Source organism: Zalophus californianus, chromosome 9, assembly GCF_009762305.2.
Source record: "Zalophus californianus isolate mZalCal1 chromosome 9, mZalCal1.pri.v2, whole genome shotgun sequence".
NCBI classification, from domain to species: domain Eukaryota; kingdom Metazoa; phylum Chordata; class Mammalia; order Carnivora; family Otariidae; genus Zalophus; species Zalophus californianus.
The window spans coordinates 84,457,437-84,481,264 of NC_045603.1; the positions used below are offsets into that span (position 1 = coordinate 84,457,437).

The window sequence follows — 23,828 nt, forward strand, 5'->3', positions numbered from 1 at the left end:
GCCTTAAAAGACAACTGGATATAATTCAGTGCATTCTGGGGAGGTGTTGTAAGTTTTAGAAAGGGGAATAGCAAAGTAAATGTGATGTTTAGTCTGGAAGTGTAATGGCGGTTACATACAAGATGAATCTGAATTAGTAGCAAGGAGACATTTAGATGTTTGTTGGAATAATCGTCCAGGCATGCGGTGTTCATTGCCTACACTTGGGGGTGACTGCAGAAATAGAAAAGAAGAGACGGTTGACAGAAAACCATTCTAGAAAAAGAATGGAAAAGTAAGAGCAAGGAAGAAGAGGGATTATTCAAGAATGACTTTTTAATATTTTAAGACTAGATGATTGAGAAAATGAAACTGGATATTTTCCCCAGCATTCCCTATCTCTGTGCTTCCCTAAACTTCCCAGCCTTAGATCTATTTGAGTATCGTCAATCCTGAACACCTTCTATTTCTCTTCCCTTCTGCATGCATGACCACATGCAGACAGCCACCTGCAACCTGTGTTTCAGCTTGAGTGAGCCTCCTGTTGTCCCTGAGATGCACCATGACCTTTTCACCTTCATGCAGTTCCTAAAGCTTCCTTTCCCTCATTTTATTCTGGGCAAATTACAACTCATCCTTCCAGATACAGCTTATGTGTTGCCTCCTTTGCAAAGCCGTCACTAATTTCTCAGAGTGGTCAACCATTTCTATGTATTCTAGGAGCATTTTACACCTACCTCTGCTGTAGCGCCCAAGGAAATCCATTTTATTATATGTTTCTTTATCAGTCTTCTGCTCCATTTAGTAGCTTTATAAGAGTGGGAACCAATATCTAATTAGCTTTGTGTCCACAAACCTACTGTAGAGGCTAATCTGTACTAAATTGTTCAACAAATGTTGTATTTTGGCTTCCAAGATATTGAGCCTGGGACTTATTTTATGGACAGTATATTAATAGTGATCTAAAAATTCAAAATAATTTCTCCCAAAGGTACAAAGCTGTTACAGATGCCTGTTCTCTTCAGCCAGATATTGACTTACTACCTTTTGGAGACCAAACTGAAATTGGAGAGAGGGTGAGCTATGTATAGTTTAAACAATAAACAAAAATCTAGAAAAGTCTTCTGGTTGTCTTTAACCTTTAATGGAGCATAATGAAATCTGAGAGTGTAGGGGCTGTGTAATGTCCTAGTGACAGGTTCCAGAAACAGGAGCACAGGAGCTTTAATTCCACTCTTATGTATTTGTTGAGTAACCACCATCTATGTAACATCATGCTAGCTACTAGAGAGTTCTTAAGGAATATAATGCAGTTCCTGCCTTTGATCAAATGTATTTTTCCTTACTTGGAGTTGAAATTGAGATTTTTCTGACTTCTTCCACTCTTGTCCACGTCTATTTATTCTTGTTAAAGTCTCCATTTTTTTTTCTTTGTGTAAACATGTTTTAAAGTGATGTCATACTATTCTGGGCAGCTAAAAAATATTTATGCCTGTATATAATCTTTATAACAATTTTGGCTAAAATTTTTTGACCCTTATAGGTTTCAAGTACTGGGTAAAAATTTTATGCATTATCTATGTTTACAGCAAATTTGTTATGTGGGTGTTATCATCTTCTGCATATTGCAGCTGAGGAAACTAACCTGAGAAAGGTTGAAGAACTTGCCCAGTTAGTGGTGTAGCTGGGATTTGTCTAACTCTGTAGTCAGTGTTCTTAATGCCTATTCTTGATCGCAGCACAGTATAGTATTTAAGAGTATGGACTTGTAGTTTCCTCGTGTGTAAAGGGAATGATACCTATATATTGGAATTGCTATAAGGAATAAAAGAAATAAGGAATGTAAAGGCGTCCATACAAGCCTAGCACATACCAAGTGCTCCATATAGTTTAAAAATATTTATAATGAGTACTTGATTATATAAATTATAATTAGTACTTAATATAGTACTGCTATGTAGTTCTGTTGAACAGAATTGGTAATATCAAATTTAAGAGGTATATGTTATGTAAACTACAGACACAATTCACAAAACTAGTAAAAATTCTGGAGTTACTTGCTGTGTTTAGCGCTCAACTCACCATGTGTTTGGTTATTGATGCTTTTGTACAGCAGAGCTGTCTATCAGAGTGAAAAAAGAATTTGTTACCAGTCAAAAATTATCTTAATATAAAGTATTGACCAGTACTTGATAAAGTATTAATATAATTATCAAGCATTGACCAGAAAATTGACAATTTTCATTTTACCTTAATAATGTTATCACAATTTAATTAATAAATTAACATTAAAGATTTTTTTAAAAAGAAATTTGTATTTTAAAGAGAATTTTTACTATTGGAAAGGGTGGATGTTTATGATTATTTCTTCTCTAGGGCATCAACCTGAGTGGGGGTCAGAGGCAAAGAATCTGTGTGGCACGAGCTCTCTATCAAAATACCAACATTGTCTTTCTGGTGAGAATATGACCTTTATTTCTACTTCATTTTTCCCTCTGGACAAATGAGCCTTTAGAGACAAGTCAAGTGACTGAAGGACAGATAGTTTAACTTCTGAAATCATAAAGAATATAAAGGAAACAAAATCCCATAGTCCAAACATAAGGTTGAAAGTTGGGGTATCCAGATTGGTGTCCAAGTGACATAGGTGCCCTGAATTGTTGCTTATATGAGTTTCATAACCATGAGGATCATTAATGAAAAAGTCTGTATGGTGTTGGATCAACTGGACAGGATCATGTCTTCTCATTTATATTTGCTGACAAAAAAGGACTAGAAAATGTACTCTTGGTGGAGAGAGGGATTAAGTGAGCATAGTACTCCATTCCAGTGGTATGCAATTCAAGCTGTGCATGAGCTTTGACTGTGAAGCTTTCTAAAACTATAGAAATTTTGGGCGCCTGGGTGGCTCAGTCGTTAAGCGTCTGCCTTCGGCTCAGGTCATGATCCCAGGGTCCTGGGATCGAGCCCCGCATTGGGCTCCCTACTCAGCGGGAAGCCTGCTTCTCCCTCTCCCACTCCCCCTGCTTGTGTTCCTGCTCTCGCTGTCTCTCTCTGTCAAATAAATAAAATCTTAAAAAAAAAAAATAAAACTATAGAAATTTTGGTACCACCCTTGACCTACCAAATCATAATTTATAGGGGTAGAGTCTAGAGTCTGGGTCTTAAAAGAGCTCTTTGGATGAATCTCATGTATAACCTGGGTAAAAAACTTGGTTCTCCCTATGAATTCATAAACAGAATTTGATGGTTATGTTGATTTTGAATTTTGTTCTAGTTTGGTTCCTCCAGCAGGAGGTAGCCAAAATAACTTAACTTACAAGTACATATATATTACAGACCAGTAGACTATGTAAATGCATTATTCCCCTGCCTTCTCCTTCTGTGCAATTATTCACCATTTATAAATCTGGTTTCCAGACTTACTTTAGAGTTTTCACTCCATCTAATATCTAGAAGCTCTTCAAAAAGTAGGTTGGTTTTGGAGTTTCCCACTAAATTTGGATCTATTGCTGGGGATAGGAATAGAATTTGGACACACTGGAAATGGTTAATATCCCTAAGAATACCTGTCCCCAAAATTTTCCAGAAAAACACACCATTAAAACCATAGCAGGATCTAGCAGTAACTTATGTAATTGTAAATCCCTTTCACAGTGGATAGACCCACAACTGGCAATGACTTCTCGAATTTGGGGATCATTTAATGGCTGACCTACCTGAAGACCAAATGACTCGGGAATCTGAAAGAGACCAAGGTTCTCTGGGTGTAGTATTCTATCCCTGTTCATTCCATTACCATCAATTTAATGACCCTTACTTATTTCATTTGTAGAGTCATAGAATTCAAAGAAGTCATAGGATTAATTTATTGTAGATTCCCATCCATTCATTATAGGATTACTTTTCACATCGCCTCTAAGAGTTTTTTGATGACTCTCTTTCAAGACAGATTGCTTAACTTCAAGGTGGCCTTTTCCTTGTTGGTCAGTGTATAAATTTCCTATTGCTGCCATAACAAATTGCCATAATTGGTGATTTAAATAATATGTACAGTGTGATGGTTCTGTAGATTCGAAGTCCAATATGGATCTCACTGAGTGAAAATCCACGTCAGCAGGGCTGCGTTCTCTTCTGGAGGCTCCAGGGGAGAGTCCATTTCCTTGCCTTTTACAACTTCTTGAGGCTTCCCACACTCCTAGGCTCATGGCCACATTCTTCATCATCAAAGCCAGCAACTTAGTATCTCTGACCTTTTTTACTAGTCACATCTTCCTCTCTACACAGCTGGGAAAGTTCTCTGCTCTTGAGGTTTCATGTAATTAGTTTGGACCTATCTGGATTATCCAGGATAATCTTCCAATCTCAAGGTTTTTAATCTTAATCATATGTGCAAAGTCCCATTTACCATGTAAGGTAACATATTTATAGGTTCTGGGAATTAGGACATGGACATCTTTGGGAGCTGTTATCCTGCCTAACACAGATAGCTCTTACTGGAAAGTTATTATATGATTAAAATTTGCTTATGTGGATTTTTCATTAACTGGTTTTCCTTCTGCTTCTGCAGCAGCATATATTTCTTTTATGCAGCCATATTCAACATTTTAATATTATTTCCACAACTTGCCTTAATTTATTTTCTTTAAACTAAGCAAGCTTAGTATTTTTAATACTTCCACAATAATATAATTTCTATAACTTTTGTTAATCCTGGATATAGTAGTGTTCATCAGAGTCCCTTTGAAAAAGTGTGTTCTAGATGCTATCTGGTCAGTTCAGATAACCTTTAAACTATTGGATCTTATGATCTAGATATTGTATGTACTTCATTGCAACCTGAAACTGAATAATATTTTAGCAGCAAAAAATATACTGTTGATGTGTTTTTATAATTACCTCAAAATGATATCTTACACTTCCATTGTTTAAAAATTCACAAAGCACTCAGTGTTAGCCCATCTGATTTTTATGAGTGTGCTGTGAGGGTAGATGGTATCCCCATGTTAGATGAAGAAACATATGCATAGAGTGCCTTACCCAAGGACTAATGACTAGTGAGTGGCAAAGTCTGGGCTAGAACAGCATGTCTGTTGAGTATTGTTTTTCTGATCAGCAAAGATTCTCTGGTATTGAAAATCATATATTACTGTCAAATTACTACCTATATTGTCCTATTTTTCCCTTCCTTTTGCCTTCCACCCCCTTACCTCCTTCTCTTCCTAGCTTCCTCCTTCCATTCCTCCATCTCTCTCTTCCCTTTTCCAACCCTTCCTCTTCCTCCCTTTCTTTCACCCTTCCTTCCCTCCTTCTTTCCATCCATTAATATTTAGTGAATGTCCTCGGTGCCATCTTCTGTGCTGGGTGGAGGAAACAAAGGAGAAAAAGACATTACTCCTATCTTTAAGGACCTTGGGCAAATAATTACTTGGATGATGTTATGTTTTGCTTTAATTAACTTTATCATATTAGCCTTTACACAATATCAAAGCCAAGTGGAAACATCTTAATGATGTATCAAGTATATTAGTTATTTTTGGAGCTTTATGGCATCTACAAATGTACTGTGTGTATCAGTGAATATATTTATGTTATTTTCAAAAGTATATCCATGCATAGCTTATACTACTTACACATATTCATTGAATATAGGAAGAATATATTAGTGAGAAGTGTATATATGTATATAGAAATAAATAATATGCTCTTGAAAATAAAGAATTGTTTATTCATTGAATTAGTTTTTTGACAAATTGTCTTGCTTTCTTTAAAAGAAGTATCTCCACAAAATATTAATATACAAACTGAATCTTAAGGAATGATTCCCAAGTCATCAAACTTAGATTTTTATTAAGTTGTATAAAATATTATAAAATATTAAATTTGATTGTAACACCAAGATGCTCCATAATGAAGCTATGGCACATAAATGATAGCAACCACTCTTAAAGACTTTCTATGATGTAGGCATGATTCTAAGTACATTAACTCACTTAATCCTCAGAACAACCCTATTAATTTTGGCATCATTGCTATTATTATTATTATTATTGCTATTTATGAATGAGGATGCTGAGGCTTTGGGGGATAATTTATCCAGAGTCACACAGTAATAGAGAAGCAAGGATACAAACCCTGATGGTCCAATTGCATAGCCTGTATTCTTTTTATTTTATTTTATTTTATTATGTTATGTTAATCACCATACATTATATCATTAGTTTTTGATGTAGTGTTCCGTGATTCATTGTTTGCGTATAACACCCAGTGCTCCATTCAATACATGCCCTCTTTAATACCCATCACCAGGCTGACCCATCCCCCCACCCCCTCCCCTCTAGAACCCTCAGTTTGTTTCTCAGAGTCCATAGTCTCTCATGGTTCTTCTCCCCCTCTAATTTCCCACCTTTCATTTTTCCTTCCTACTATCTTCTTTTTTTAAACATATAATGTATTGTTTCAGAGATACAGGTCTGTGATTTCATCAGTCTTACATAATTCACAGCGCTCACTATAGCACATACCCTCCTCAATGTCTATCACCCAGCCACCCCACCCCTCCCACCCCCCACCACTCCAACAACCCTCAGTTTGTTTCCTGAGATTAAGAATTCCTCATTTCAGTGAGATCATATGATACATGTCTTTTTTTGATTGACTTATTTCGCTTAGCATAATAACCTCTAGTTTCTTCCATGTCATTGCAAATGGCAAGATTTCATTTTTTGATGGCTGCATAATATTCCATTGTGTGTGTGTGTGTGTGTGTGTGTGTGTGTGTGTGTGTGTGTGTGTGTATCTCACATCTTCTTTATCCATTCATCTGTTGATGGACATCTTTGCTCTTTCCATAGTTTGGCTATTGTGGACATTGCTGCTATAAACATTGGGGTGCACGTACCCCTTTGGATCACTACATTTGTATCTTTGGGGTAAATACCCAGTAGTGCAATTCCTGGGTCGTAGAGTAGCTCTATTTTCAACCTTTTGAGGAACCTCCATACTGTTTTCCAGAGTGGCTGTACCATCTTGCATTCCCACTAACAGTGTAGGAGGGTTCTCCTTTCTCTGCATCCTTGCCAACATCTGTCATTTCCTGACTTGTTAATTTTAGCCATTCTGACTGGCGTGAGGTGGTATCTCATTTTGGTTTTGATTTGGATTTCCCTGATGCCGAGCGATGTTGAGCACTTTTTTATGTGTCTGTTGGCCATTTGTATGTGTTCTTTGCAGAAATGTTTGTTCATGTCTTCCGCCCATTTCTTGATTGGATTATTTATTTCTTGGGTGTTGAATTTGATAAGTTCTTTATAGATTTTGGATACTAACCCCTTTTTATTTTTTAAAGTTTTTTATTTATTTATTTGACAGAGAGAGACACAGCGAGAGAGGGAACACAAGCAGGGGGAGTGGGAGAGGGAGAAGCAGGCTTCCCACTGAGCAGGGAGCCTGATGTGGGGCTCGATCCCTGGACCCTGAGATCATGACCTAAGCCGAACGCAGACGCTTAACGACTGAGCGACCCAGGTGCCCCTGAATACTAGCCCTTTATCTGATATGTTCTAACAGTTTTTCGGTGGATTCTTTAAGTTTTAATACATATAATATTTGTCATCTGCAAACATTGACAGTTTTACTTCTTCCTTTCTGATTTGGATGCTCTTTATTTCTTTTTCTTGCCTATTTGTTCTGGCTAGGACTTCCAGTACTATGCTGAATAAAAGTAATGAGAGTGGACATCTTTGTCTTCTTCCTGATCTTATTGGAAAAGCTTTCAGCTGTCCACCATTGAGAATGATTTTAGCTGTGGGTTTGTTACCTGTGGCTTTTATTATGTTGTGATATGCATTTATATCCAAATTTTTGAGAGTTTTTATCATGAAAAGATGTTGAATTTTGTCAAATGCTTTTTCTGCATCTTTTAAGATGATTGTATGATTTTTCTTCCTCATTTTCTTAATGTGATATATCACATTAATTGATTTGCTTATAATGAACCATCCTTGCATCCCAGGAATAAATCCCACTTGATCATGATGTATATTCCTTTTAATGCACTGTTGAATTTGGTTGCTAATATTTTGTTGAGGATTTTTGCATCTATGTTCATCAAAGATATTTGTCTATAATTTTCTCTTCTTGTAATATCCTTATCTGCTTTTGGTATCAGGGTATGCTGACCTTGTAAAATATACAATGTTTCCTTATTGATTTTCCTTATTTGATTTTTTTAATTTTCTGTCTAGATGATTTATCCATTATTGAAGGTGGAGTATTGAAGTCCCTTACTATTATTGTATTGCTGTCTATTTTTCCCTTCAGATCTATCAATATTTGCTTTACATATTTAGTTGCTCTGATGTTTGGTACATATTTATAATTCTTTTATCCTTTTGATAAATTGATCTCTCTATCATTATAAAATGAACTTTGTTTCTTGTTATAGTTTTTGGCTTAAAGTCTATGTATTTGATATAAGTATAGCTACCTCTGCTTTCTTTGGGTTTTCATTTGCATGGAATATCTTTTTTTATCCCCTATTTTTAGTTCATATATGCCCTTAAAGCCAAAGTGAGCCTCTTGTGGACAGCATATTTTCGGGTCTTGTTTTTTAAACCACTCAGCCACTCTGTGTCTTTTGTTTGGAGAATTTAGTCCCTTTACATTTAAAGTAATTTAATAGGTATGGACTTAGTTTTGCCATTTTGTTAATTGCTTTCTGGCTATGTTGTACTTCCTTTGTTCCTTTCTCCCTCTCTTGCTCTCTTCCTTTGTGACTTGATAATTTTCTAAGTAGTATGCTTTAATTCCTTTGTCTTTTGTGTATAGACTACCGGTTTTTGCTTTGTGATTTCCATGAGACTTACATAAAACATAGTTAAAGCAGTCTGTTTTAATTGAAAACTTAACTGTAAGTACATACAAAAGCTCTGCATTTTTACACACCACTCACCCTACATTTTATGTTTTTGATGTCGCAGTTTTAACCTTTTTATATTGTATATCCACTAATAAAGTATTTCTGTTACAGTTGTTTTTAATACTTTTCTCTTTGACCTTAATATTAGAGTTTTAAGTGATTTACCAACCACTGTTACAATATTAGAGTATTCTAACTTAATTACATATTTACTTTTACTAGTGAGTTTTATGCTTTCATTTGTTTTCCTCTTCCTAAATAGTGTCCTTTCATTTCAGCTTGAAGAACTCCTTTAACATATCTTGTAAGGGCAGTCTAGTGATGATGAAATTCTTCAACTTCTGTTTGCCTGGAAAACTCTTTGTCTTTCTTTCAGTTCTGAAGGACAACTTTGCTGGGTAGAAGATTCTTGGTTGGTAGTTTTTTTTTTTAATTTTTTATTGTTATGTTAATCACCATACATTACATCATTAGTTCTTGATGTAGTGTTCCATGATTCGTTGTTTGTGCATAACACCCAGTGCTCCACGCAGAACGTGCCCTCCTTAATACCCATTACCAGGCTAACCCATCCCCCCACCCCCCTCCCCTCTAGAACCCTCAGTTTGTTTTTCAGAGTCCATCATCTCTCATGGTTCGTCTCCCCCTCCGACTTACTCCCCTTCATTCTTCCCCTCCTGCTATCTTCTTCTTTTTCTTTTTTCCTAACATATCTTGCATTATTTGTTTCAGAAGTACAGATCTGTGATTCAACAGTCTTGCACAATTCACAGCGCTCACCATAGCACATACCCTCCCCAATGTCTATCACCCAGCCACCCCATCCCTCCCACCCCCCACCACTCAGCAACACTCAGTTTGTTTCCTGAGATTAAGAATTCCTCATATCAGTGAGGTCATATGATACATGTCTTTCTCTGATTGACTTATTTCACTCAGCATAACACCCTCCAGTTCCATCCACGTCGTTGCAAATGGCAAGATCTCATTCCTTTTGATGGCTGCATAATATTCCATTGTGTAGATATACCACATCTTCTTTATCCATTCATCTGTCGATGGACATCTTGACTCTTTCCACAGTTTGGCTATTGTGGACATTGCTGCTATAAACATTGGGGTGCACGTACCCCTTCGGATCCCTACATTTGTATCTTTGTGGTAAATACCCAGTAGTGCAATTGCTGGATCGTATGGTAGCTCTCTTTTCAATGAAACCTCCATACTGTTTTCCAGAGTGGCTACACCAGCTTGCATTCCCACCAACAGTGTAGGAGGGTTCCCCTTTCTCCACATCCCCGCCAGCATCTGTCGTTTCCTGACTTGTTAATTTTAGCCATTCTGACTGGCGTGAGGTGGTATCTCATTTTGGTTTTGATTTGGATTTCCCTGATGCTGAGCGATGTTGAGCACTTTTTCATGTGTCTGTTGGCCATTTGGATGTCTTCTTTGGAAAAATGTCTGTTCATGTCTTCTGCCCATTTCTTGATTGGATTATTTGTTCTTTGGGTATTGAGTTTGATAAGTTCTTTATAGATTTTGGATACTAGCCCTTTATCTGATATGTCATTTGCAAATATTTTCTCCCATTCTGTCGGTTGTCTTTTGGTTTTATGGACTGTTTCTTTTGCTGTGCAAAAGCTTTTTATCTTGATGAAATCCCAATAGTTCACTTTTGCCCTTGCTTCCCTTGTTTTTGGCGATGTTTCTAGGAAGAAGTTGCTGCGACTGAGGTCGAAGAGGTTGCTGCCTGTGCTCTCCTTTAGGATTTTGAAGGACTCCTGTCTCACGTTTAGGTCTTTCAACCATTTGGATTCTATTTTTGTGTGTGGTGTAAGGAAATGGTCCAGTTTCATTCTTCTGCATGTGGTTGTCCAGTTTTCCCAACACCATTTGTTGAAGAGACTGTCTTTTTTCCATTGGACATTCTTTCCTGCTTTGTCAAAGATAAGTTGACCATAGAGTTGAGGATCCATTTCTGTTCCATTGATCTATGTGTCTGTTTTTGTGCCAGTACCATACTGTCTTGATGATGACAGCTTTGTAATAGAGCTGGAAGTCCAGAATTGTGATGCCACCAGCTTTGCTTTGCTTTTTCAATATTCCTCTGGCTATTCGGGGTCTCTTCTGGTTCCATACAAATTTTAGGATTATTTGTTCCATTTCTTTGAAAAAAGTGGATGGTATTTTGATGGGGATTGCATTGAATGTGTAGATTGCTCTAGGTAGCATTGACATCTTCACAATGTTGGTTCTCCCAATCCATGAGCATGGAACGTTTTTCCAATTCTTTGTGTCCTCTTCAATTTCTTTCATGAGTATTTTATAGTTTTCTGAGTACAGATCCTTTGCCTCTTTGGTTCAATTGATTCCTAGGTATCTTATGGTTTTGGGTGCAATTGTAAATGGGATCGACTGCTTGATTTGTCTCTCTTCTGTCTTGTTCTTGGTGTATAGGAATGCCACTGATTTCTGTGCATTGATTTTATATCCTGCTACTTTACTGAATTCCTGTATGAGATCTAGCAGTTTTGGGGTGGAGTCTTTTGGGTTTTCCACATACAGTATCATATCATCTGCAAAGAGTGAGACTTTGACTTCCTCTTTGCCGATTTGGATGCCTTTGATTTCTTTTTGTTGTCTGATTGCTGTGGCTAGGATTTCTAATACTATGTTGAATAGCAGTGGTGATAGTGGACATCCCTGCCGTGTTCCTGACCTTAGGGGAAAAGCTCTCAGCTTTTCCCCATTGAGAATGATATTGGCTGTAGGTTTTTCATAGAAGGCTTTTATGATGTTGAGGTATGTACCCTCTATCCCTCTACTCTGAAGAGTTTTGATCAAGAAAGGATGCTGTACTTTGTCAAATGCTTTTTCTGTATCTATTGAGAGGATCATATGATTCTTGTTCTTTCTTTTGTTAATGTATTGTATCACATTGATTGATTTGCAGATGTTGAACCAGCCTTGCAGCCCAGGGATAAATCCCACTTGGTCGTGGTGAATAATCCTTTTAATGTACTGTTGGATCCTATTGGCTAGTATTTTGGTGAGAATTTTTGCATCCATGTTCATCAAGGATATTGGTCTGTAGTTCTCCTTTTTGATGGGGTCTTTGGGGTTTTGGGATCAAGGTAATGGTGGCCTCATAAAATGAGTTTGGAAATTTTCCTTCCATTTCTATTTTTTGGAACAGTTTCAGTAGAATAGGTATTAATTCTTCTTTAAATGTCTGATAGAATTCCCCTGGGAAGCCATCTGGCCCTGGGCTTTTGTTTGTTGGGAGATTTTTGATGACTGCTTCAATTTCCTTAGTGGTTATAGGTCTGTTCAGGTTTTCTATTTCTTCCTGGTTCAATTTTGGTAGTTGATACATCTCTAGGAATGCACCCATTTCTTCCAGGTTATCTAATTTGCTGGCATAGAGTTGCTCATAATATGTTCTTATAATTGTTTGTATTTCTTTGGTGTTGGTTGTGATCTCTCCTCTTTCATTCATGATTTTGTTGATTTGGGTCATTTCTCTTTTCTTTTTGATCAGTCTGGCCAGGGGTTTATCAATCTTGTTCATTCTTTCAAAGAACCAGCTCCTAGTTTCGTTGATCTGTTCTACTGTTCTTTTGGTTTCTATTTCATTGATTTCTGCTCTGATCTTTATTATTTCTCTTCTCCTGCTGGGTTTAGGCTTTCTTTGCTGTTCTTTCTCCAGCTCCTTTAGGTGTAGGGTTAGGTTGTGTATTTGAGACCTTTCTTGTTTCTTGAGAAAGGCTTGTATTGCTATATACTTTCCTCTCAGGACTGCCTTTTCTGTATCCCAAAGATTTTGAACAGTTGTGTTTTCATTTTCATTGGTTTCCATGAATTTTTTAAATTCTTCTTTAATTTCCTGGTTGACCCATTCATTCCTTAGTAGGATGCTCTTTAGCCTCCATGCATTTGAGTTCTTTCCAACTTTCCTCTTGTGATTGAGTTCTAGTTTCAAAGCGTTGTGGTCTGAAAATATGCAGGGAATAATCCCAATCTTTTGGTACTGGTTGAGACCTGATTTGTGACCTAGGATGTGATCAATTCTGGAGAATGTTCCATGGGCACTAGAGAAGAATGTGTATTCCATTGCTTTGGGATGGAATGTTCTGAATATGTTTGTGAAGTCCATTTGGTCCAGTGTGTCATTTAAAGTCTTTATTTCCTTGTTGATCTTTTGCTTAGATGATCTGTCCATTTCAGTCAGGGGGGTGTTAAAGTCCCTCACTATTATTGTATTGTTGTTAATGTGTTTCTTCGCTTTTGTTATTAATTGCCTTATATAATTGGCTGCTCCCATGTTCGGGGCATAGATATTTAGAATTGTTAGATCTTCTTGTTGGATAGACCCTTTAAGTAGGATATAGTGTCCTTCCTCATCTCTTATTACGGTCTTTGGTTTAAAATCTAATTTGTCTGATATAAGGATTGCCACCCCAGCTTTCTTTTGTTGTCCATTAGCATGGTAAATGGTTTTCGACCCCCTCACTTTCAATGTGGGGGTGTCTTTGGGTCTAAAATGAGTCTCTTGCAGACAGCATATTGATGGGTCTTGTTTTTTAATCCAATCTGATACCCTATGTCTTTTGATTGGGGCATTTAGCCCATTTACATTCAGGGTAACTATTGAAAGGTATGAATTTAGTGCCATTGTATTGCCTGTAAGGTGACTGTTACTGTATATTGTCTCTGTTCCTTTCTGATCTATGCTGCTTTTAGTCTCTCTCTTTGCTTAGAGGACCCCTTTCCATATTTCTTGGAGGACTGGTTTCGTGTTTGCAAATTCCTTTAGTTTTTGTTTGTCCTGGAAGCTTTTTATCTCTCCTTCAATTTTCAATGAGAGCCTAGCTGGATATAGTATTCTTGGCTGCGTATTTTTCTCATTTAGTGCTCTGAAGATATCATGCCAGTCCTTTCTGGCCTGCCAGGTCTCTGTGGATAGGTCTGTTGCCTATCTAATGTTTCTACCATTGTAGGTTACATATCTCTTCTCCCGAGCTGCTTTCAGGATTTTCTCTTTGTCTCTGAGACTCGTAAGTTTTACTATTAGATGTCAGGGGTGTTGACCTATTTTTATTGATTTTGAGAGGGGTTCTCTGTGCCTCCTGGATTTTGATGCCTGTTTCCTTCCTCACATTAGGGAAGTTCTCTGCTATAATTTGCTCCAATATACCTTCTGCCCCTCTCTCTCTTTCTTCTTCTTCTGGGATCCCAATTATTCTAATGTTGTTTCGTCTTATTGTATCACTTATCTCTCGAATTCTGCCCTCGTGATCCAGTAGTTGTTTATCTCTCTTTATCTCAGCCTCTTTATTTTGCATCATTTGGTCTTCTATATCGCTGATTCTCTCTTCTGCCTCATTTATCCTAGCAGTTAGTGCCCCCATTTTTTATTGCACCTCATTAATAGCCTTTTTGATTTCGACTTGGTTAGATTTTAGTTCTTTTATTTCTCCAGAAAGGGTTTCTCTAATAACTTCCATGCTTTTTTCAAGCCCAGCTAGTATCTTTAAAGTCATGATTCTGAACTCTAGGTCCGACATCGTACTAATGTCCGTATTGAGTAGGTCCCCGGCTGACGGTACTATCTCTTGTTCTTTTTGCTGAGGTGATTTTTTTCATCTCGTCATTTTGTCCAGAGGAGAATAGATGAATGAGAGAACAAAATGCCAACAGGTTAAGAACGTCCCCAGCAAATATACTCTATACAAATCAGAAAAGACCTGAAACCAGGGGAAAAGAAAGGGAAAGAAAGAAAAAAGAAAGAGAAAAGAAAGAAAGAAAAAAAAAACCAAAAAGAAAAAGATTAAAAACAAAAACAGAACAATACAAAAAAAAACGAATATGATCAAATATGATCAGGCTAGTGCATAGATCAGTGCCACACACTAGATTTTGGGCGTATTTTGGTCTGTTAGAAAAAAGTGCCTCCTAAAATTTTAAAGGAAGAAAGACTTATATATGTACAAAATAAGGGTTGATACAATGAAGGGATGGAAGATGACTGTAAAGATGAAAATTATAAAAGATTTTATAAAAGGAATTGATATGATAAGAAGTTTGAAAAAAGAAAGAAGAAGATCTAAAAAAAAAAAGGGAGAGAATGTGATCAGGCAGGAGATTAGAACAAAGCCATACACCAGTGATTTAGGGTATATTTTGATCTGTTAGAAGAAACTGTATCTCAAAATTTTAAAGAGAGAACAACATATATATATGCCAAAAAGAAGGGTAACTACTATGAAGGGATAAAATATGACTCTAAAAATGAAAAATAATGTTTTTTTTTTTTAAAAAGGGATTGATAAGATGTTGGTTGAAAAAGGGAAAAAGAGAAATTAAAAAAAACAGTTAAAAAAATTAACTTTGAAAAACTAATGAATCATGGTAAAAAAAGCCATGAATTCTATGTGCAGTATTCTCCTAGCGCTGGAGTTCTCCCATTCTCCTTGATCGGTAAACTTGGTCTTGGCTTGCTGGCTGTTCGTGCTGATCTTCTGGGGGAGGGGCCTGTTGCCGTAATTCCCAAATGTCTTTGCCGGAGGCGGAATTGCCCCGCCCTTGTCGGTCCCAGCTAAGCAAGCTGCTCGGGTTTGCTCTCAGGGGCTTTTGTTCCCTGCAAGCTTTCCGTATGGCTTTGGAGGAGGACAGTGAAAATGGCAGCCTCCCAATCTCCGCTCCAGAGGAGGCAAGAACTCGGGGCTCCGCTCCTCAGTGCGCCCCCAGAGAAAAGCAGTCAGTCACTCCCGTGTCCCCAGTCTCTGGCCGCACTCCGTGCTCACCCGGCCTGTGACTGATCGTTTCTATCTCTGGCACCCGACCCCGTGTGGAGTCTCCAAACCCAGCAGATCCCTGCAGTGCGCCCCCGCGCCGCTCCTCCTGGGGGAGGAAGGGGAGTCTCCCCGGCTCTGCCGCTTGTTGGGTCCCTGCTGGAGGAGCAGTGGCCCGACTGGGCCGCAGATCACAGTTTATGGCAACCCCGAGCTGAGAGCCTGCGCCTCGGCTCCGTCTCTGCAGCCGGCTTCCCCGCTCCGATACCTGGGAGCTCTGCTGCACTCAGGCATCCCCGGTCTTTCTGTGACCTTGAGGGTCCTGAGACCACACTGTCCCGCGAGGGTTCCACCCCCCACTTAGCCACTGGGGCGACGTCCCTTCAGCGGAGCCGACTTCTAAAGGTTCCAATTTTGTGCTCTGCGGCTCTATCACTTGCCAGAAGCGGCCGACGGAGGCCCCCTCCCCCGCCATCTATCCTCTTGAATATCACCTCAGATTCACTTCTCCACACGTCCTACCTTCCAGAAAGTGGTCGCTTTTCTGTTCAGAGAGTTGTTGCTACTCTCCTTTTCGATCTCCTGTTGAGTTCGTAGGTGTTCAGAATGGTTTGATCCCTATTCAGCTGAATTCCTGAGACCAGATGAAATCCAGGTCTCCTACTCCTCTGTCATCTTGCTCCACCAGAGTAGTTTTTTTTTCTTTTAGCACTTTGAATTATCACCCCTCTATCTTCTAGCCTGTGAGATTTCTGCTGAAAAATCTTACACACTTATGGGGATTCCCTTGTATGTAGCAAGTTGTTTTTCTCTTGTTATTTTTAAGCTTCTCTTTTTGTCTAACTTTTGACTATTTTTAATGTGTCTTAATTTGGCTTTCTTTCAGTTCATCTTTTTTGGCACTTTTGGTGTTTTCTGGATCTGGATGTCTGTTTCTTTCCCCAGGTAGGGGAAATTTCCAGCCATTATTTCTTTGAATAAACATTTTGCCCCTTTCTTTCACTTCTCTTTCTGGGACTCCTACAGTGAATATATTGCTCTTCTCAGTGGTGTCCTCTGAGTCCCTTAAGCTATCTTCAGTCTTTTTCATTCTTTTTTCTTTTTGTTCTTCTAACTGGATTAATTCCACTGCCCTGTCTTTCAGTTCACTGATCCTTTATTCCTCTTGATCTAGTTGTCTGTTGAAGTCCTCTATTGAAATTGTCAGTTCAATTATTATATTCTTAGCTCTATGAGTTCTGTTTGGTATTTTTTAATATTTTATATCTCTGTTAAAATTCTCACTTTATTCTTGCATTTTGAACTCTGTATCAAATAAATCACTTACTTCCATTTCGTTAAGATTGATTCCTGGAGATTTATCTTGGTCCTTTGTTTGGAACATGTTCTCTTATTTCTTAATTTCCTTTGACTCTCTGTGTTGCTTTCTGTGCATTAGTAAAAGTAGACAGCTCTCCCAGTCTTGACAGACTGGTCTCCTGTAGGCGATGAACCTCATCAATCAGCCTGACCCAAGCTTTTGGTTGCCTCTCAGAACTTTGTGACTGCCCAAGCTGCTGTCTTTATTCTTACTGATTCCCAGTAGTTGATAGTGTGCTAAGACCCATCAATGTCCCAAAGGGGAGTATTTCAGTCAGCACCTAAATGGGGGCTGATTAGAAGCTGGACCTTCAGGCAGCAGCTGGGAAAATATTTAGTCAAGCCCCTTCCAGGGAGAAACTGGGAGATGAGCATTTTTGCCTGCTCTATATGCAATGAGTCAGGGTGTATAGCCATGTGGCATGCCCCTATGCCCATTTAAAAATTTCTTCTTTGTTTGCTATAGTCCTGTGGGACTCATGAATGCAAGCCCTGTTGGCTATCAGAGTGAGGTGATGGGAGCCAGTACATTTAATGGCCCCCATAACAAGTGGGACACTAGAGGTGAGAAACGCCTTCCAGGGAGATATTGGAAACTTGGTTTTATTGTTAGAGTAGGATGGAAAGAAAAGACAGAGGAAGTGCCCAATAGCTCTTTCAGGCTACAAGAAGGATCATAATCAGCACTGTTCATGCTAATTAGAAGTTGGACCCTCCGGTAGCAGCTTGTAAAGTATGCAGTCAGACTCCTTCCAGGGAGACGGGGTAAAGGGCTTTTTTGTCTGCTCCCTCTGTGCTCAGTCCTGGAGAGATAGATGTGGTAAGTGTTTATGTGCCTATTACCAGCTACTTTTTGTTTCCTATATTTCTGTGACACTTATCAATGTAAGCCCCACTGGCTTTCAAAGCGTAGTGATTTGGGGGCCTGTCCCTTGGGTAGCAGTCATAAAAGTTTGGGCACTAGATGTATGGTCCCAATCCTTCACTTCTCAGAGAGAAGCTTGGAATTGGGGATTCCCTCCAATTGTATGGTGCTGTGCAGTGGGTGAGGTTTGTGGTGAAAATGTGTCTCAGCCTTTACTATCTTTTAGATGGGGTATTTTTTTAGTTTTCCACTGTGTAGAAGTCACTCAACTAGTTTCTGGATTTCTCTCAGAGGGAATTGCTCTGTGTGTAACTGCATAGTCAGAGCATCCAGGGGAGGAGGGAAATTTAGGAGCCTCCTATGTCGCCATCTTGATCTGGAGTCTATGACTGTTTTTATTATCTAAATTTCAACTACTGGAATTATTGTTTTATTCTTTCTTCGGTCTATTGTTAAAGGTTGTCAAGAAGTGTTGTTTTTTGAGCTTGAAGTTCTTATATATAATAATGCAAACCACTTGGGATATTGTTATTTACTTTTTAAATAATTTTTTAAGGTGAAAGAAAATAAAAGCTTCACTTTTAATTTAAAACCTTTTCTCAACAATTTAAGTATAGACAGAGTCTGTTTTTTTATAAATTGGATGTTAGAGATAATTTACTCTTAGTTATTTATATTTCTACTTTCTAGAGAAATTGAATCATATCAAGAATATAGAAATTGTTTCTTCTCTCCATTTTACTGGTTGTAGGATGATCCATTCTCTGCCCTGGACATTCACTTGAGTGATCACCTAATGCAGGAAGGGATTTTGAAATTTCTCCAAGATGACAAAAGGACACTTGTTCTTGTGACTCACAAATTACAGTATCTAACACATGCTGACTGGGTAAGAGTTTAAAAGAAATTTCATTAATTTTAATGTTATAGTCATATAAATAAATAGGGACATTAAGAAATGCTGTCTGAGATAAAATAATTCATTTGGCCAGTTAAGGATTTTTGTCACAGTTATGCTAATATGTGCTTTCCTTAGATCATAGCCATGAAAGATGGAAGTGTATTAAGAGAAGGGACTTTGAAGGACATTCAAACCAAAGATGTTGAGCTTTATGAACACTGGAAAACACTTATGAATCGGCAAGATCAAGAATTAGAAAAGGTAATTGTTCATAAATCAGAAGAGTTCAGAGTCCACTTTAAAAGAGTAATGAATATACTGTATAATTATTAAAATTTGTTTAAAGGAGTATTACCATTTAATATTTGATGATATAATGGTCCTCATTTGAAACCCAAAGTAATTGTATATTTATATGTCATTAATAAATAGGCTACTTTGGGGCACCTGGGTGGCTCAGTAGGTTAAGTGCCTGACTTCAGCTCAGGTTGTGATCTCGAGGTCCTGAAATAGAGCCCTGCGTCGGGCTGTACGCTCAGTGGGAGGCTTGCTTCTCCCTCTCCCTCTGTCCCTCCCCCTGCTCGCGCCTGCACATGCTCGTGCATGCTCGCTCTCTCAAATAAATAAATAAAATCTTAAAACAATAAATAAGCTACTTTGAAACAATAAAATTCTAATGATATCTTTTGGAGGAAGTGCTCTTAGGTTTTTAGGAGATTTTGATTTTAATTTGAACCATATTATAATTATATGTGTTTAAAACTTAAACTTTGCTGGGCGCCTAGGTGGCTCAGTCAGTTAAGCGACTGCCTTTGGCTCAGGTCATGATCCTGGAGTCCCAGGATCGAGTCCTGCATTGGGCTCCCTGCTCAGCAGGGAGTCTGCTTCTCCCTCTGACCTTCTTCCCTCTCATGCTCTCTCTCTACCATTCTCTCTCTCTCTCCATAAATAAATAAAAATCTTTAAAAAATAAAAAAAACAAAAAAACTTAAACTTTGCTGAAGCATGGTATATCATTATTTTATCTTAATTTTTCTTCTATGTATCTTATTTTATTCATATATAATGTGAGGATATTTTCACTCACCACCTACAAATACAGGGTCATGGAGGAAACAAAATCTAAGATGATTTTGAAAGAAGGAAGAGCTGTGAGCTGTGAGTGATGTTGTTAAGCATGTCTGGAATAAGGCTGGGAAGTGAAGGAAGGTGATCAGGAGGAAATAAAAATTAATTTTTACATTGATATAGTTTTTAAGTTTAAAACCTTTTTTTACATAAGTTCATTTGATTTTCACAAACCCCCAGAAAAAAGCAAAGAAAATATGGGAAATAAGTAAAGAAAATATGATTTCACTTTTATAGGTGAGAAAACTGAAGCCAAGAGAGGTTAAGTAACTTTTAAGTTGTACAGTACATATTATAAGTGGTACTAGTTGGACTTAAATCCAGGTCTGTATTCAGTGTAAATCTGGTGTAGTGTTATGTCTGATATAAATATAACATTGAATGAGGTGATAACGGAGTCAGAGACCAGACTGAGAGCAATGAAAGAACAACTTGTGGTTGAGAGGTGAAATTATAATTGTATTAGTAAATTTTTTAAATGTTTTTTGACTTGAGACTAGAAAGTGTCCAGAATTTAGTACTCCTGGCCAGGACTCAGCATTATAAAATGAAATTTTTGTATCAGCAAATTCCTGAGAATATCAAGAAATTAAAATGCATTATTTTTATAAAAGAATAAAAAGATCTCTGTTCCAATAGAGAGAGGAAGATAAAAAGTCAGACAGACCCTAGGATTGCTCTGTCTCCTGTAGATTTGCCAAAGACCTCAAAAGCAAACTATCTAAGGAAGAAAAGATATTTGTAAAAGTAGAAGTGAAGTAGAATGGGACACACCACAGAACCATTTAAATGAGGATATTCATCAAAAAAATTATAAGGTACCATCAGCAAATGCCCACTTAGGAATTATACTGTGAGAAACTTGATTGGGATGGCTCCAAATGACATTTTTTACAGTGACCTAGATGCCAGGGACAAAAGAATATGACGTAAGCTTAAGGAGTGGGGCCACTTATGGTTTACTTTGGAAAGAAGATTTGGGAAAAAAAGAGAGAGTTGTTGGCTTGATTTTATAGTAATACTGACTGTTAAACAAGCCAGGAAGAAAGTCCATTAAGTTGTATTTAGAAATGAAGTGATCACTTGAGATAGCATAACTCTATAATTAAAGACACATTACAGGGTTATAAATTAGCTGGTGGAGATACAGAGCAAGTTAGGGTGTGGACAAAGCGAATGCAATTGTGAGGTTGAACAGTGGCCAGTAGAAGCCAGAAGGAACAATGCACCTGTCCAGAATCCTCACCTGGGGATGCAGGGAGGTTACTGCCACCTAGGGAAGAGCAGGCACTGGAAATTCATCTGAAGGCAGTGAGATTCACACTGGGGGGAAACAGTTTCTTGTTCACTTTGTTATGTGGCAGGATGGGGTGTTTGCCAAGAGCACTGGTTCTCAACCAGGGTCTTGTTTGCTTTCTAGGGGATATTTGGCCACATTTAGAAACATTTTTGGTTGTCACAGCTGGGGGGCAGGTGCTACTAACCTCTCGTGGGTAGAAGACAGAGATGCTGCTAAACATCTTACAGAGCAGCCCCCACAACAAAGAGTTATCTGACCAAAATGTCAATAGTGCCAAGGTTGAGAAAGGCTGACCTAGAGCCAGAGTAGATCAAGTAAGCAGAGAAGGCTGGTGAAACAAAACATCCTGTCACTGGGCTTTAGACACAACTGTCGATTTGAGGCTAAGGTGTTAACAAAAGAATGTTACAAGGATAGCAATTAAAACTACAAGAAGGAAGAGGAGATAACACTTTGAGCTGATTTAAATATTATTAAAAATTCTAGCTTGGATGACACCTTTATCTTCCTGATGTTTTTAAGCAAAATAAGCTAACATCATTTGATATCTCCTGCCCCAACCCTCACCTTTATCTGATCTGTAACAGGCATTCAAGAAATACTTATTAGATAAATGAGACAAAATTCACATTTACTTAAGCCAAATATCATGTAATTTAAAATATTTAACCTGTAATGAGCTTAATATGAGCACTTACTTATAAGAAAAATGAATAAAGATTTTTTTAAGTATCTGAGATGTTCCATCTTTTGCTCACATAGCAGGGAGAGTTGAACAAGAACCAAATCTGCTGTTTCCAATGTGCAGGGTTATTTCATTTTATTACCCTATATGCAGAGGATCGAGTCAGCTTTAATTTTGTATTTAATCTCACGTACGAGCTTTAGTTTTCATATCATTAGACAAAATTAAAAGCTGATATGAAATTGTCTCAAAAAAAATGCTATTCAAGAGACACTTTAGTTTTCATTCTTTTTTAACCAAGAATCTGGAAGCAATAGAGCCTTCTAGCAAATCTCCTAAATCACACATGTTGTATAAGGCCAAAACGAAACAACAAAAACCACGATCACTACCTAGAGACTGATCACTAAGGGTTTATTTGTTTATTGATATAACAGGCGCGCGTATACAGAAAGCCCTCAATTTACCATGGATTCCAAAAGTTTGTGGGTCAGTTGTTTGGAACTCAGAATGCATTTCCCCATAGAAACAAGGCTATGCTTAGTTTCCCAAACTGTCCTGCAGCAGCGGATTTAACCCACAATGTGTCAGAACTGATACTACCACTCCAGTTCTGAAGCCAAGGGATCTAGGGTATTGGAAGCAGAGGAATGGAGAAAATGAAATCCTGCTCCCTGTCTTGAGCACACAACCCTGACAAATTCACAGTTTGTTTGGGGCACGTTTCCCTTCTCCTTCTGCATATTTCCCCCTCCTAGGGCTTTCTCTTAAGCTGCTAGGCACCTAAGTACCCTCATTTTTCATTTGCTTCAAAATTACCTACCTTCCTTCACTGCCTACTGAAGTCCATTTCTTTTGTGCATCTACCCTAGTGAGATGCTAAGGAAACTCATTCTGATTTAATAATTTATAATAAGAGGGGATGAGTGATAGTGCTCTACCCAGTCTAGAACTGCATGCATTGTTGAAGGAGATTATTTATTAACATGGTTAAATCTTTAGTTAGAGAATTACAGGGAGTATCTGAAAGTGATGTAAAGATAAAATAAGTAGCAGTGGTGGAATTATGTTTTAAGACTGGAGGAGGTGTCCCTGCTCCTGGGGTTGGTGCCATTGTGTTGTTGCTACTTGCCCTCGCTTCTTACTGCCCCAACATTTCTGAGCTCTGAAGCTTTACAAACCTCAGGCTTTGCCTCACAACTACTCCTACAACAGGAGTCGTTGATCTCTAGAGAGAGCAGAGAGCTCAAGTCTGGTATAGATAAACTAATGATTGGTATGTGTGAGTCACTGATGGGTAAGTCAAAACCTTCCTAGGGCTGTGAGCTCCTTGAATGATGATATCATGGTGTTTACTGTAGGATATGGAAGCTGACCAAACAACTTTGGAGAGGAAAACCCTCCGAAGAGCCATGTATTCGAGAGAGGCCAAAGCCCAAATGGAGGATGAAGATGAAGGTAGATCGTTTTCTTATATCTGAAACATTCAAAGTGGGACATGACGGCTTTACCTTAGCTACTGATGCAAGTATGCCTGTGAAGAATAAAAAGCCACTTTGCAGGGAGAAAAGAGCTAAGCCAGATATGTAATACTGAAAATGAAAAGAATAGGAGCAAAGAAAAGGTGTATGTAATCCATCAACAGGCATCGTGAGCGGTTTCTAAGTGTGTCTTAGTGTATTTGTGCTGTGCGAGAGAGAGGGCTGAGAGGAGAAGGCCCTGTTTCGTAAATAGATTTAGACCCTTGTTCATATAAATTGGAAAGTCTAGTAGAATGACCATATCAAGTTATTAATAAAATGTCAGTCCTTCAGAAATAAGCAATAAATGAGGAATATGAAGAAAATACTATTTTGAAATATTTATACTTGAATCGTTCAGTAAGTCCTCAGGGAAT

General features: G+C 38.1%; 1 protein-coding gene across 8 annotated transcripts in view; it reads left to right on the forward strand.

Moving 5' to 3' along the window:
- Nucleotides 1-23,828, forward strand: part of ABCC9 (ATP binding cassette subfamily C member 9) — a 138,092-nt gene that overhangs the window by 71,820 nt on the left and 42,444 nt on the right. For all 8 annotated transcript variants that reach the window (XM_027594393.2, XM_027594391.2, XM_027594395.2 and 5 more), the window contains 5 exons: nt 971-1,055; nt 2,356-2,436; nt 18,669-18,806; nt 18,954-19,079; nt 23,293-23,389. In XM_027594393.2, the coding sequence (XP_027450194.1) occupies nt 971-1,055; nt 2,356-2,436; nt 18,669-18,806; nt 18,954-19,079; nt 23,293-23,389 (527 nt within the window). The remainder of the gene's footprint in view (nt 1-970; nt 1,056-2,355; nt 2,437-18,668; nt 18,807-18,953; nt 19,080-23,292; nt 23,390-23,828) is intronic.